Here is a 16,955-nt window from a genome sequence, read left to right on the forward strand (position 1 = left end):
AAATAAACAGAATAGAAAAATCTAATTTTACCATAGTATACGGTTTAGAGCAGAAAAATTATATTAATTCAAATAAAATACAATTACGTAACGTAGATCTTAACGGAGTACGTAAAATTAACTACAGGTAATTGCAATAGTAACTGGTCCCGTTTTATCCATTTATGTAATAAATACAAAAACAGGACGATTTCGCGTTACAATCTTCTATTACGAGGAATACTTTGCTTTTTGTATTCCGCACCCTATAAACACCTAAACATTCACAGCTTTTTCATCGGTACCATTCCTGTCCTATCTAACTCCAAAATCTTGCATCTATCAAACCATAATTCCTCCTTGAAGACTACTATCTCATGAACCACCTCATCACTCGCTGAACGACGTACACCTGGTTTAACGAACAATCAACATCCACCGATACTTTTCTACCTCGAAAACTTTGCTCCATCGGACTTCCTTTATATATACAGTAGCCGACAAAAATAAAGAGACAAGCACCGAAAGTAGGTATCAACGAAACGTAATCCAACTCTACGATTAGCGTTAAATCCTCAAATTTTATTTATTATAAATCCTGAAAGCAGAGAGTTAAGAATAATCGAAATCGATATTCACATCTTCGTGCAAACCAGCCGTGTTTAACAAAGCTTCATTGATACCTACTTCCATTGCACTGTTATTCGCACTTATTTTTATCGCCGACTGTAAATCCTTTGTATCTACACTGTCGTATCGCAACCGTACAATGTATCCCATGGTACACGCGCGGAAGACGAAGATTCTTACTCACCCAGGACGCACAGTAGAACGTGAACGAAGCACACGGGGACACTGGGTGACCGCATTTTTCCGCCAGACGCACTTGTGCACAAAGCGAGGCGACGCGACACGACGCGATCGTGTTTGTATCAGGCCACGCGTGCAAAGAGAACGCGCGCGGATCGAGGCCTACCCGTTGCGGCGAAGTCCACGCGGAAACTGGCGGTTCTCGGTGACACACGGCCGCCTAGTATTGCCGGCTCGCTTCGACCAGAACGGAACGTTCGCCGACTTTTGCCTTTGCCAACGGTGTGCAGGCTGGCCTCTCTGCCGCCCAGAATCTCAGACCCAGTGGTGGGAAAGAAGGAAAGAAAGCGGCAGGCGGAGGCGCACTTACATCCTCTCGCAGAATCGCGAACGCCTTCGGGACGGCCGGTTCTCTGTTGCCTTTTTGGCTACTTGGTCGGATCGAAAGTTTGCGTGGATTGGGAGAATGTGTGAACGATGATCGAGATGTTTTTGGCGAAATGCGTGGGATGCGATTGTCAGATTTTGTTCTTGTTGCAGGTGTTTGAAAATTGTGAGATTTCGTGGATTGTTATCCGTCGAATGCTGTGGAAGACGGTTTGTTAATGTTTGACGGGGTATCTGAAAATGGGGTACTTTTTAAGATTCTCGGTGTCAGAGAATTATTTGAAAGAAAATATTTATAAGAAAGTGTAATAAAGTTGCTTTGCATGAAAGTATATGTAATGTTTAAATATATGGTATCTTTTCGTTGTTTTGTTGCAGTAATAAACTTAATCACTTAATTAGTAATATTAATTTTAAGTGCTGTCTTTTCAAGCCCTGCTTTGTATACAACGGAGAAATATAGTAAACAACGCTACGTTTATTAACATTATATTTTTACTCCTTTTCTAGTACGTTTATAGTAATTGGCAGAAGGCATAATTACTAAAGTTTAATGAACATGTTTAGAAACAAAGTTCTGTTCCTGGAAAAAATCGCTGCCCTCTTCGTGAGTTCAAGCATATGATTAAAAAGCGAAAAAAAACATTGTTCTTTCTTTGTGTTTGAACAGTGGTACGATTAAAATGTATACAGAGTGCATGTATAAAGTAATAGTAACGGGATGTTATCTTAATAGCAGATAAGAAAGTATGAAAGTTGCTGACAGGATAAGATATTGGATATTCAGATAGCAATTTTTGTCGCAGTCTTTGTGATTAATTTACCGTTTCTAATTACCGTGAGATAGTCTAGAGTCTCTTAAACGTTATTTATAAATAAATATATATACCATACATATCTGATAAATTAATTGTACTTTAAAAATAGTACAAAATATTTACTTCATCGTTGAATTCTTTATCATAAATGGTATGCAAACTTGACGAAACAGTTATTGAAAGAATCGCATAAATTCTAAGTTTTAAATAGGAAACACGTTGATTTTTATGGAGAAATTTTAAACGTTCTGCGAACGTTCTCTATGGTAAACTTGAAAGTTTCCAATTTTCTTAACCGAACGCTTTATTCACTGAAAATGGCAATGACGAAAAGTTCGTTAAAACTTGCCGAAGCACTCGGATATCGTAAGATGTCTACAACTCACCGGGAGAATTCGCAGGATATCTTACAAGTGTGAAAATTGTATATTCATACTGGTGTCGGCATAGCGTTCCTTCGTTGAAACCCTGCCGATGCAGTTCCTTTGTTGCTTCTTTTTCGTGACGTAATTTTTCTACCAGTAATAACTTTCGAACGTTGCATAAGTATAGGTGGTTCGAATTTCCATTCACGTACCGAACAAGTAGAAAAATTCTGTCCGCTCGAATATTAAAAATATTCATTCGAATTGCGCTCAATGTAATGTAACGCGTGTATATGATTGATCACTGTATAAGACTTTCTCTTATTGTTCGAGCTCAATTTCGTTATAATTGTTCAAAATTCCACATCGTACAGTTGATTTTACTATTTCGCAGTTTCACGTTGTTTCTACACTTTTTAAAGTTTATCGCGCAAAGCTCTCATTCTTCTGTGAAATTTTAATCATAATCATTTAATACTCCATCGCACTTCAAAAATCATGTTTTTCGCTATAACTGTCTCTTTATTCTCGTTATTTTTAAAGACTGGAATTTTCTTGCATATACGTATATTTTCTAATAAATACGTATATTTTCTACGTATATTTTCAAATAATATATAAACACAGTATCAATAAATTATCGATATGAATATTAATATGTATATTCACGGTGTGTATATTTATGTTTCAGGTATGTACGAAATATCAGAGTGTAATCATCAATTGTGAGTAATTTAAAATCATATTACCATTCATTAGTAATAGTAACTTTCCAATAATTACAAACTGCATCGTAGATACTTTACGTCACATGCATTTTACGTAAAATTCCCCAGAATATCAATTACCTATTCCCACATTATCTTTTGCTTAAACAAGATCAACTTCCCATACGAGCGACCGGTAAACGATTAAAAGCGAGCCGCGACTTACGCGTTCTGCTTTTTCTTTTTTTCGGTATTTACTCGATTCGAAAGTTACTCGACCACTTTCCATCGTTCGGGCAAAGTTTTTCGCGTAAAAACTAATCCGCGATATTCCGCCCTAAAGGAAAACGGTAAAGCAAAAAAAGAGAAATAAAAAAGAAATAATCAGAAGGTGACAAAATTAGGTAAAGAGATTGACATAGCAATTATCCTGTCGCTGCGTAGAATTATATTGCGTAGAATCGTGCATCTTCTTTCGTGTTTTCGCGTTAAACTTAATTCGAGAAAATAAATGCGTATAAAGAATTGCATAGGAGTTGGACTCAAATGTTCGCAGTTGCACCGATGATTATCAAAGTCAAGGATCTGTAAGAAATCATTTATTTTCATACTTATCTTATACGTGTCGTATTTATTTTCATACTTATCATTTATTTTGCTTTGCGTGTTATCTATTTACTTTATAATAATGTGAAACCATCTATGCAAAGCAGTAGAAATTGAATCGTTTCGATCAAGTTGATCGTTGCGTCGTTAAATGGAATTCAGTTCACGCGTCAAACGCAAAACATTAAATATAGTGAAACGAAAAACACATGACTCAAGCCACTTTCATAATCATCGGTTCGACTAGGGAAGGCAGGAAACTAGATTCTGGTCAAAAATTAGATAGACGATTGGTTTACTTTATCGTTTAAACTACGAAATTGTGCAATTTGGGCAATGTAAATCGCATTGGAACGAGATAACGTTATCAGAAAAAAAAAATATAATGTCTGATTAGCCTTCTCACGTTGCATCGCATAATCGATTCGCTATAGCATTTCAATCTTCACGTGGGATACGCGATGTTATCTTTTTTTTTTCAGAGAAATTTAATTGTCTACCTTTTGAACGCGGAAGATTTATTTGCTTTTTCCAAATTAGCGGAAACGAATATTTTATATTTATCTAGCGCAATGGTTATTAATGTTATCTACAAGAAAAATTCACGGTTAATTTATCGAACCTGTATTTGAAAGATAGTATACGAAAAACACAAATTCCCAGGCCGAGAGTTAATAAATTTTCGTATCTATATATGTAGCTGAATTTCATACCAAACGTATAAATATAACTGTATGTCATATATTGAAATGTGATATTACTAAAATACTACGATACGGTAGAGATATTGAAGTAAATATTAAAACAATAACAGCCACATTTCTAATAATCTCCGATACAAATATTCTTCTTACAATTTCAAAATGTTCGAAATATACGAACAAATACATTGATTTTGTAGGAAAAAATGAAATCTTGAAGTGATACGCAAGAGTAGCTTTTTATTCTCAGAGTGATAAAGCTAATTTGAAGAAAAAATTGAAAATAATCGAAAGAAATACATTTTAGAAAATAAGAGGAAAGCTACATATTCAGAACCTTTAAACGTTTTTTCCATCAGAACGGAATTCATCGATCAACCATCTAATTAAATTTAGTTTCAGAACAAACAATAATCTAACGATAAAAAAACATTGAAAAATCACCGAAAAGGCAACGAAAGTTTAGAAAGATGAATCTATAAAAATCATTTATGGAATTTGTAACACTACTTGAACTCTGGCACAAAGTAAAAATAACCAACTATCAAATCACTTGAATTCAGTCTCTCCTGAAAAAATTAAACGAAGTTATCGACAAAGAGAAAAGAGAATAAAGGAAAAGAAAGTCGCCCACAAAAAAATAAAAGGTAAAAGTAGTATAAAAAAATAAAATATTAAGCCATAGACTTTTAGGGATGTTTCGTTGCTCTTTGAACCGCGCTAGTGTACAGATAAATAAATAAGCGAGGAAGCAGAAGCGAGTGCCTAAGAATAAAGAAATAAGACACGGCAAAGAAAAGGGTATAACCGGTCTAATTAAAAGGGTGTAATTAGTCGTAATTATGCTAGTAGTTCTGCTTTCGAAAAGCGTGACGTTTCTAGCGAAACGCAGTTCAAAAGGCGAGCGAATCAACGCCGACGAGAAATAAAGATGGCGAAATGGGAAAAAAGGCGTGCAAAACACTCGAGTGGCCCGTTCGTTTGTTAAGATCGTGCGTTACCTCAATATCATATTACGTGTTAAATTAACGAAACCAACTGCGGAAGAAAATACTATTCGTATAATTCGGCGCGACGACGGGATTATTGTTTTGTATCTTTTTTAATTAAGTTCTTTTTCCTTCTTTTTTCTCTTTTTGTTGCTTTTGGACCTGGTTTATTTTCTTGAAAACGATGTGCACTTTTATTCTATCATTCGTTTTATTCAAAATAATATCAGCTGTACGTACAGCGCTATATGCCGACGAATAATTTTCATGTAGAGCTGACTTCGCTATCGTAAAACGTTACATACATACTTTCTACGCATTTTTATGGAAATTTGTTTCTAAAAGCTTTAATACTTACGCGGTTTAATCGTCACTTTGTTGTTCCAACAATACGGGGCCAATCAGCACAAAATACTCTGTTATCAACCTGGCAAATGTTAACTCTTTTAATGAATATAACGCAATGATTTTCAGCCTTTTACTTCAGTGGGATATAAGCGTCTCTTTGTATTTGAAATAATAGTGAACTATTCTCTATGTTGAAAATTGCTTGATGACTGTTTGCTAGGTACAACGAGTCTATACTTAATAAAGTCAAACAAAACAGTTCTAGTATTAATGAGTTTTATACATTTCTATAAGTAATTTCGTAATGCCTGATATCGATGAATCTGCGTGCACGAAGATTCAAACCAATGTAAAATATTAATCATTGTTACACTTGCAATCAATATTTTCTTATAGAAAATAATTTCTGATAAATAATTTCACAATGTTCAATCAGGGAATTCGTAATGCAGCCGATGGGAATTACAAAGTGAACATTATACATGTTCGCAATCAATAGCGATTAACATCGTAAAGCATCGCGTGTAATTAGGTGTTACGTGATATATGAAAACGTTGCGTTTTCTTTGGCGTACGCGTTTCCATGTACTTTCGTGCGAGACGAACCGCTTGCCGGATCTTGTTTTAAGCAGATTAACCACTGCGAGTCTATTTGCATTTTGCATACAGCTTTCCTGCTGCTCGAATTCGTCCGATCGCGTGTTGCTGCAAATTTTATTTCTCCCTTGCTGCAATTAATTCAACGGTCGAATTTAACGCGCGCCCGATGAACATGACAAACGAAAATCCATAAATTATCGCTCTACTTATCTATATGATTCGATAATTATTCGTAGACCGGCGGATTTTCCACTGACGCGTGTAGAAAGTTTCACGTCTTAAATCACCATGAAAGATTTACTCAGATTTTTATTTTTCTGATGCTACCACGTGCAAACCAAGTGTCGCGGTCTTGAAAGTTTATCGTTCAAGGTTCTTGAGGATTGTACAGGAATTTATAGCAATTATATTTATACGATATTCGTGAATTGCAATTACGCGATATGAAGGATATTTTGTTAGAAAGGATTCGAGGTGCGTGGAAGAGAAATGAGAAACATCGAAATATTCTTTCTTTAGGAAAAAGACAAACATGGGCAAAAATTGTTTTGTTTGCACGAAAAAGAATGCAACGAACGAAAAAAAAAGAAACTTGTATCCGCACATTTTACAAAAAGTTATTTACATCCGTGAAACAGTACGACTGTGTGGCTACAAAAAATTCTATACAAAATTACGGGATGATCATTTCGAGCATTCTACTAGTTTTAATGTAAAAAGAGGTTAATTTACTCGACCATAGGAAAATAAATACCATCGCACACGGTACTATTTCATTAAGGCCAAAACAGGCTACAAAAACATACTGCATAGCTCGATGGACGAATAAAAGTACAAAAAGTAGCCGCAATAACGCGCCTACCACCTCGATATCTCTTGCAGCTGCGTAACGATTAAAGTTAATTATTCGATAATTCATTCGACATAGTTTTTAGGGGCGAATCGTCAATCGGCTGAACATCATACCATCAACCATAGAAAACTTGACAGTGTCGTAGATTTCCGTGGGAATAGCCTGGCCGTAGCATTTGTATAATTCACAATATCGACGTCAAATAAATAATCTATACAACGAAACATAAATAGTCGTGGAGCAACGATTCGCTGTCGACCAGCCTCGCTCCATCCCCGGCTCCTCGGCTCGTATTTTTTTGTGCTTTCATTACGAATGGAAATTTTCACGCTCGTGTTTCATCCGGGATATTCCTGGTGAAAAAATAGCGACGATAACGAACACATCAGCGGCCGCGGCCAGTAATTGTCCCGCGCGAAAAACTGTTGCACGACGACCAAGCGAAAAAAGCTTTTTCCCCCGGTCGCTCGGCCCCCATTTTCCCCACTAATTTCCGTTCTTCGTTGCAAGTCGATGCGAAATTGTCGACGTAGTGCGTTCTCGTCGTTGCTGGAACGTGGCACGAACGTAGATCAGACGATACCTTGAGGAGTTCGACTTGCTTCTTCGTCTGAGGTTTCCTTTAGGAGAGAAGATTATTTGGAGATCGGTTTTTCAACAGATTTGATTTATGAGAATTGAGACGATCACTGTAATAACAATAGTATACCGTACAGTTGGGTTATAATAGGGAATCTTGTGTACAAATTTTACTAATTTCTTTTTAACAGGTTGGTCCATAAACTCGCGCGATTTTCACTTCATATTGAATATTATCTCGTAACAATTGCCTATCGTCTATGTCTTATGCTTGTGTCATTCGATAACTCCTGTTTCCTTTTTTTATGTGGTCGTATATTCTTCCGTTCTGTGCCGATGACGAAGCGATTAATTGTTCGAAAAATATGGAGGTTAACAAAAATTTCATTTCTCACCCGTTCACAAATTTGATAAAAACGCGCTTAAAAATCGTGGATGAGAAGTTCTCTACCATCCGCCCTGCTCGTCGAATATCATCCCAACGGATTATCAAGATTTTCGTTCCCTCCAACATGGTCTAACTGATGTTTTCTTCCACAACGACGTGGAATTGCGAAGATGGCTGGCAGATTCGTTTGATTGAAAGACTGCGGAGTTCTTCGAGCGAGCAAATCAAAAACCACTCGAACCTTTGGCAAGAAGCTGTAAATAACGATGAAGGATACACGGTGTAGACGAAGTTGTAGTAAACATTTGAGAAAAGAGGCAGAATCTGTTACGTTCAACAAGCCGCACGAACTTATGGATCAACTTGATATTAATTTAATTTAACGATGTTTATGCATTTCCTGAAAATCTCAAGATGGAAAAATGTGCAAGATACACGTAACACGAGGAAATATGCGCAAAATATGCAAAAGAAAGGACGCGTTATATCATATAGCAGGTGAAACGAGGCTCCGTTTAGCTCGCACCTGTTTTATCATTTTGATAAAAATATGAATTTGAACAATTCGATTATCCGTGCAGCGTGTGTCATGATCAATTCGTGCAATAGAAATTCTACTACGTTTCACTCCTAATTTCCATTTCGCGCGTCCTTTCGCGAGACATTCGCTTATGACGAGACACGCGACGACGTTCTTGTCCCGTGACGTTGCTGCCAGCAAGGTTATTCGAACCTAGACGTTAATCCATCCTCGAGAACAAGTCGAGGGTGCTTCTTGTCTGGAAAACTCTTTGCGCCCGCGGAGCTCTTTGCACATCCCCGAAATCAAAGTCTCTCGAATTGCAGACGCGAGGATATATTATTAAGTATTCAGCGAGTGAAGACAAATTACTGAAGGCTGCCACGTAGAATTTCAAACTTTTCTCATGAAACAAGTTGGCGCGCGCAAATCGCAACGCTGGAACGGCGGATCTTCGTCGCGGAATTTCGGAGATACTTCGCGTTCTTGAACGACTGTTAATTATCAACTTTTTTAGTTTCCACTCGACACAGATACGCACATCCGGAAATACTTAAGAACTTTTAGCAAAATTATCGCGTCCATGTTAGGGGGTTCGACTGGAAAAATAGGATTGTTTGTTGTAAGAATCTTTGATTGTAATCTACGAAAATAACAGTGGCGAAAGGAAGAAAAACTGAGAAAAATTGCGTTCAGGTTGGAATAGAATGTTCGTAGAATTCTAGGAACACAGAAATGATAGAAATTTTTGAACAAAAATGATCGATCCTGCTCTTTACTTCGTAGAAAGGGGTAGCTTTTCAGTCTTCTGAAAGATGTTTAAGCGACAGAAATTACCGATAAGACAAGCTAGCACCAACCAGACAAATTTTACAAAACTATTCGAGTCTTTCCAATTATTACAAAAACGCGTTATATAACTCTTTAACGTGAACCTAAATTCTGATACACAGTGTACTTCGTTACACATACTAGTAGAAGCTTGTTTATCGTCGATCTCATTCTAGCAAATTAATTTGTTTTAATTTACACGTCGGACAATATCAGTAATAACTAATAAAAATTCGCAAAGTTCATTGGTCAATTTAACGTTGAATGCGTAAACAGCGGAAACCTACCTACCTAATATTTATTACACGAGTACAGAAATCTGATTTTATACGTCAAACTATAATTTATTAATTCGTCCTTTAAAAAGTCAAATCTTTTATTCGCGATTCCGACGTTTTGCTTTATTTCTCTTCGCGGAAAATTCAGGGGAGGGAAATGTAGCCCAACGACCAGGGATTACGTTTTTACGCAATTCGAGCCAGAGGTCTGGATTACACGTGAGAAGTCTGGGATCTAACAAAGCCTGCTTGACGTAAGAAATTGCGAGCGCGTGTTGGCCCCGGGGCTTTGTGCCCTCCTAGAATGATGCATTGCGTTGTACGCGCTAATGAAACGAACTAGAACGATTAAAGAAGAATGCCAAGCTGGCCGTGGAACACCACTTGTTCATTCATTAGCCCGTGGATTTTTCTGTTAAGAGAAAGATCATGAAGACGTATATGCTTGCGTTTGAACGAATTGCGTGATCCTGCACTCCAAGATTAATTGAATCATCCATCATTTTCGTCTAACGATTAATATTGCCTAGAATCTTTAATTCGCCATTGTCTACAATGATCTATGGTTGTACCCATTTACGATGATAATGATAAATTCATTTCATTGCATCCAAGGAAAATTGTTTATACGTAGAACTTGGGGACGAACATTTTTCTTCTCACGATGAATGTAATCATAATAATAATAATGTAAGAATAGCATAATGATGTAATAATACGGATAGTGAAATACGCAAATTTGGAGAAAGTTAGATAGATATGATTTCCAAAATAAAATGCATAAAGGTAGCTTCGTATTTATAACAGGCCTTGTTGGTATTAGGAAAATTATAAGAAATATTTCTAGAAATTTCTAGCGCTGATATTGCTTAGTAATCGGTGGGATAAATGCATTAAAAAGTATAGATTAATTGACATAAGAGATTCGTAACATAAATTAATAAATTAATAGATGTATATAATAAAAAATGAAACGTTGCTGGAACGAGGGAAAAAAGTCAGAACAAATTATGCAAAATTAGTAAAATTACAGTGACTAGTGGTATGATGTGTGCAGTTCCGCTTTTTCCAAATGAATGTATGATTCTCTATGAAGCTAAATTATGTGGATTCTAGAGAAACAAATAAGTAAGTATTGCGCTCATAATGTTTGATATATAATATTTAACAAATAAATGATATATAATGACTTTTTAAAATATATTACGTAGGTTTCCGTGTTATCGTTAATAATATGAATATGTTACTAAACATAGAAGAAAAAAATCCTGTATCGTTAAAACGAATTCATTTCGATGGGAAATCATGAATGTCCTTCTCCATAAAGTTGTTTTGCATAGTCATAGAGTACCAGTTATATAATTGTAGAGAAATTCCGTAACAAAGTATTAGTTATAAAGAATCAAAATTTTAATAAAATACATCGTTCATGCTTTTAATGTCCTATCTATGTGAAATCGTATGCGTGGGCAAATTGTGCGTATGTGCGCGAGCTCGCCAATCGCGCGTATACCGGAAATTCCCTTGAAAACGAAGCAAAATCAGACGTCCACTCTGGGTTTCCCATTTATTTTCCCACCGAGTATCACACCTTTATGAAACGCGCGGTAGAACGAGTATTATAACGACCATATTCCCGCGAAGCTTGGAATATTCATTCAATCGAGGAGGGGGGAGGGTAACACAGGAAAACACTGTTATAATATTGATAACGCGAAGAAAATGGCCGGTTCACGGCTAGTTTTTCTCTCGCTCCAATAAAGTTTTATCTTTCCCTCGTGGTGGGAGTTAAAAAAGAAAGAGAGACAGGAGAAAAGGGTGGAAAATATAAAGAGCGGGTAGGAAAAAAAGAATGGTAAAACCGTATAATCGCGACATAATCGGATCAAAACCGAGCATTCCGAAAGCCGATTACCGACTAATAGCATAATGAATTTTCATGCCGAAAAGAATCGGTGTAAAGTAAATTACTGCTCCACCAACGACTCGAATTCGCGAAATACTTCGAATCCTTTCATCTTGCTGAAGTATCGATATTTTGTCTTTGACGGATGGTGTGGGCTCTATGGTATCAAATCTTCTGTTTATTTTGTGCAGTTTAAAGGTTGGGATCGGTGAATTTGATTTTTTTAAAACACGTAATATAATGAGCGAAAAGTTTCTTCAATATTTTTATCGTTCTACTTTGGAAGACGAGATTACGTGCTCGATTTTGTATCTAAATTTAATTAGCGATTATCGTAGGAAGTTTGAGATGATTTAAACGGATTTTTCAAATTGAAATACGAAATTGTATGATTTTTAAAGATTGAATAACGTTGAAATGTCTATTGGTGAATATAGAATATACCGTAGGAAATAGAATGTTCTATATTACGAAAAGCTGGATTGGATGGTAATATTTCTTAGAAAATAGCTGGACAGCAAAGTATTTTTAATTAGTCGCTTTCCAATCACCTTATTAAGGATAGGTGATTGATGAATAAATAATCAGTCGAGAAATTTTCAAATTGCTTTACAGTACAAGGCAAAATACAAAATATAAGGAGGAAAATTTAAGTTTCGAGGAACAGTAGCCTTCAAAAATGTTTCTAGTGAGAGACATTAACTTTGATTTTTACTAAAAATACATTGTCACCATTCTTTGCTATAATTATAGTTTGTTCCTTTCCAACGAGCAATATTTAGAATAATGTCGATCAAGCGAAATTGAAATATGATTGCATAATTATAATCTATAATTTTTTCTATTCTTTTTTGTTTGATGATTTTTATCGTGGAAAATCAATTCGTAATTTACTTCTCTGTTAAATTTCTTTCTCCTCGTACGAACAGTCGTTCTTAATATTAAGTTCGCTGATTAATACGCTGTTATCGGAAATATTACTGTACTCCTTGTTGACTGGCGTTGTTTATCGAGCAATTTTCCGCAATTATTACATTTACTCGACTGAATTATAAACAGTGTTTGCTTTCATAGAGTAGTAATCAAGAACTTGAAAGGCTGAACGTTTAAACGAATCAGGAGAATTGCAAACTCGATGCAATATGCATATTGATGTAAATATTGATGGAATCATTTCTGTTGTGCAACGTGACACGGCTTTCAACGTAAGAGAACAAAATAGAAAAATGTGGGGCCGAGTAATTGGCGAATTATCGATGCTAATATCACGATAGCTACTTAGGCAGTCGCATAATTCTAAGCACAATGAGATCAACGTAGTCATAGTTCATCCTATTATCCTTGCGATACCAATCTACAGTTGCTACATTAAGCATAATACACACCGTTGTATTTGCTATGGTATTTCTATAACAGTTAATTAAATATACGAAATATATTAAGTTTCATATCATTTTCTGACTACAGACATTTAACATCTATTATGAAAATGAAACGTGGAACCTGATTAAAAAAAGCTTCCTTGAAAAATAACAGTACGTGGAAATAACTTTTCCAGACACTATGCGTCAAACTTCTTCTATATCCTATGACCAGTTTTACGTAACAAATGTAATAAGGTCTCGCGATATAGGTGGCCGAGGACGTAACGAGTTTTGTGTGTTCCAAGCAATTTCATTGTTGCACTTATGATCCCTATTGAACCCGGTCATGGGAGAGTGTTTTCGCCTTTCGAAAGCAGGCATCCATTGTTCGATTCGACAACGGGACAATGTCCCAAAGGCTGGAGGAGTCAGCTTGCTGGAATATATCCAGTCGTTGAGAGAGTTTCAGCCGAATCGAGCTGATTTCCGTAGAAAGTCGTGGAATTCGGCTCCCTCGGATTCGTTCGTGTTCCATCCTTGAAAACGATATAATTGGAATCCAAAGAACGGTGAAAGTAGCCCAATCTCTTATTAACCGGTGGATGGACGAGTTTCCAACAGGTGAACCAACAGCAATTCTCATTGGCGATTTTATTCGCCGCTTATGGAACGCGGTGAAGTAATTAGCATTATCTGATTATTCCAGAAATAGCTTCTACCGATTAAACAAGTGTGAGAATAACGTAGTTCCTTTTCTTGTTACATATTTTAAGTGAAAATGAACAGATATTTGGCTGTAATTAAGAGGCAACGTAAGGGCGAATGTTGATTTTGCTTATTTAAATTGTTTAATTCGCATTTATGTAACCGGACAAGTCAATTAATGCCTTTTGCTTTTCGGACGAAAGTAATAGCTATAATCGATCAGAATGTTTCACCTCGAAAACTATTATTAAGTCTCCATCATTCACTGATCCATTGATAGCGTGTCGTTGACTATTAAAATAATATTAATGAGCGCTACACTAACTTCTCATTTTACTTTCTCAACAATACGTTTTCCTACGAAGCATTCGCTCCAAAAGAAGAGAAAAAGGAATGTAAGGAAAAAACGTAGAAGCTTGGAGAAATGTAGCACGAAACCCCATGAAGATGGCGAAATCGCAGCGACTTGACCAATTTTCGCAGCGCACGAAGCCCGTTCAGGTTTCTTTCTTCACGGGAAATCCCGCGAGCGATCGGATACCACTAACATGTACCGTTAACCGAGAAATCGTATCGGGACGTTTCCACTGGCGCACCAGGAAGTCGGAACACAGAGACATTTCTTATTCATCGTGGTGTTCCTTTGACACGGTACTGGAAAGACTAAATTTCATACTGTCATTCCTGTCTGACTAGGTCTTTTTCATAATCATCGGATACTTTTTGCTGACGACAGGTGTTGCGAAGATTGTAAAAATTGTTACATACATGTTTCATAAATAATGATAATTACGGATGTTGGTTGGAAATAGACGTGGCACGATCTCAAAATAGACAATATCACACGGGACAATCTCAAAGTAGAAGATATCGTATGCCACGATCTCCAAGTAGAAGATATCACAGTGACAGTGACGGATACTTTTTGTCAGAAAGAACATTTACTAAATAAAATTAATGTGTTTTAGGCGCTACAATTGTATATGTTGCTATCGATGTTGGCACGTACATACAACACACCGAAGGATACTTAGCGTATTATTTTTATAAATCACTGAATATCGTGATTCGAATGTCAAAGTCACGTGTTTCATTCATAGGCTATCCGCCTATGTAGGACAACCAGATATGCAATTTCGAGGACATTATCCGATGCCTTAATTTCGAGAAACCGGTTCGTAATTCCACACGTTGACTCTGCATATTCGAAACTTAGCATTCACTCGAGCTCCACATACACGTATCCGTGTTTACTATGGAAAGAAATTTCAAAGTTCCTTATCTTTGATTAAAACTCGAACGAACTGTCGTAGTAACATCTGCTTGCAATTACGTACAGCTCGAGTCGTAATTTAACGAGCACAAAGTATCTACGTTTTGATCTTGTAAAGTATTGAAATATCTCTTCCTTCGGAATTTCTAAAGTGTATCACGTGTTTCAATCGTTTGCTCAAGGCTTCCGAAGGTGGAGAAACATTTTTCGCGGTGAAGAAACTTGGATAATTCTTTAGAAAACTGGTGTTACTTGATTCTTTTTGTACAGTGAATATGATCGTGCGTTGGCTGTAATTGCTTATGACGAAGATCATCGTAACGTTGAAAGCAACTAGAACAACGTTAAAATTGATTTGTATCCGAGACAAAGAGACTGAGAAAACACGATACAGCGTACAGATTAATCTTGTTGGTTATATATTAACACGGAATAGCGATTGAAGCGTTTCGTAAATAAACAGCGACAATTACTTCAAAGTTGCAGGATCGTCGATTAAATACTGAAACGATCTCGTAGCCAGTAAATCGTTGTTCTTTCTAACATGGTCCACGTTAATTAGAAATCGATCTTACCTTCACTCGTCGTTTATTTCGTTTCGAATTAATTTCGGCCTGGTTAATTCGAACCTCTCTATAACCAATGAATTGTAACTTTCTAACTTGCGTTCGAAGCTTCGTACAAAATTGAAAAAGAAACAGGTCGAATTCTCCTTTCTGTGAATTACAACTTTCTAAGATACGATCTTTCAATGGTCTTCTTCAATTAGAGCTGAAAAGAGGTGGATGGATCTCTCCGTTTTATATCTTTTCTTATCTTCCGACTGTTAGTAACATATTTGAAACGTGATATTAGAACATAAGGCAATTGTAACTGATCGTTTGATTAAACTTTAGAAACGACATTATTAAGAAGTAAAAATTTATTATTTGTGTTACAGGGACAGACTCGATCGGTCTTCCCAGCGTTCATCTGACTCCTTAATAACTAATAATACCACGATTAATTTTCTTAAATTAGGAGATTGGAAATAAAATGAAAACGACATTTTCTTGAGACCACACATTTGTTAATAGAAAGCACAAAAATTCAGAAAAATTTAACCAATGAATTAATATGCCACAGAAGTAAAAGTACACTCTGGAACATAGTCTTCGATTTAAATTTCCCCTCAGACGAATTTTCTCTCGTGGTACCGGTTAATAATTAATATACATAATTATTATCATTTTTAAAAGAACGTAAAAACATTGTTAACTATACTCAACACGCTTATCAAACAATCGAAGAAAGATCGATGCTCTATTTGTAAAATCCAATTGCTCGAACTGTTCTTACTGAATCAATGTCTGTCAATAAAACATCCGTTTGCTACATACTTTTATTGAAAAGTTCGGATTAGAAAAGAGAAAGCACGCGTTCAAGAAGCCTGTTTGTTAGCTTGGACGTCTCGTTTGCCTGCCTCGTTCGACACCCGCGGTGCGACTGCTCGAATTATCGTCCTTCTCGTTTGAATATGCTTTATGCAGAGCTTCTTACTCACGACAGGAATGAGAGTCATTTAGCTGCTGCTGCATGTGCACCGTTGCCTCGGTATCCGACGACAACGTGACGCGTGTATATTGTGCATGCGAATAAATTAACATCATTGTCCTGATTCGTCGCGAAAGCAATGCCATCGCAGTTCCTCCAGGCTCCTCTGCGTTTCTTCCTACCGATCAGAGTACCGATTTTGTGGATAAAAATCTGAAAAGGACTTAATTATCTTGTGTATCAGGTTGATCGAAGAGTTTTCTCGTCGAATTTTGTAACAGTGGTTTATGAGATTGGTCTAATACTCGTAGAAATCGATGGTGAATGTATCGTTCCTGTTACAGGGAACATTTTCTTGCTTTTTTATTTCAGAAACTTCAATGAAAGTTTACATATACATGTATGAGCTTAAGCT

General features: G+C 36.4%; 2 protein-coding genes across 10 annotated transcripts in view; one reads left to right on the plus strand and one right to left on the minus strand.

Annotated features, from left to right (window-relative positions):
• The window catches only part of LOC122571221, a 67,228-nt gene extending 66,185 nt beyond the window's left edge, over positions 1 to 1,043 (minus strand). Inside the window, exon 1 of the mRNA XM_043734691.1 lies at positions 794 to 1,043. Within this exon, the coding sequence (XP_043590626.1) occupies positions 794 to 848 (55 nt within the window). The 5' untranslated portion in view covers positions 849 to 1,043. The remainder of the gene's footprint in view (positions 1 to 793) is intronic.
• LOC122571219 (RING finger protein 17) overlaps positions 1 to 16,955 on the plus strand; it is a 307,437-nt gene that overhangs the window by 68,957 nt on the left and 221,525 nt on the right. The gene's annotated exons all lie outside the window — the stretch shown is intronic.

The sequence above is a fragment of the Bombus pyrosoma genome, linkage group LG9, assembly GCF_014825855.1.
Source record: "Bombus pyrosoma isolate SC7728 linkage group LG9, ASM1482585v1, whole genome shotgun sequence".
Lineage (NCBI taxonomy): Eukaryota > Metazoa > Arthropoda > Insecta > Hymenoptera > Apidae > Bombus > Bombus pyrosoma.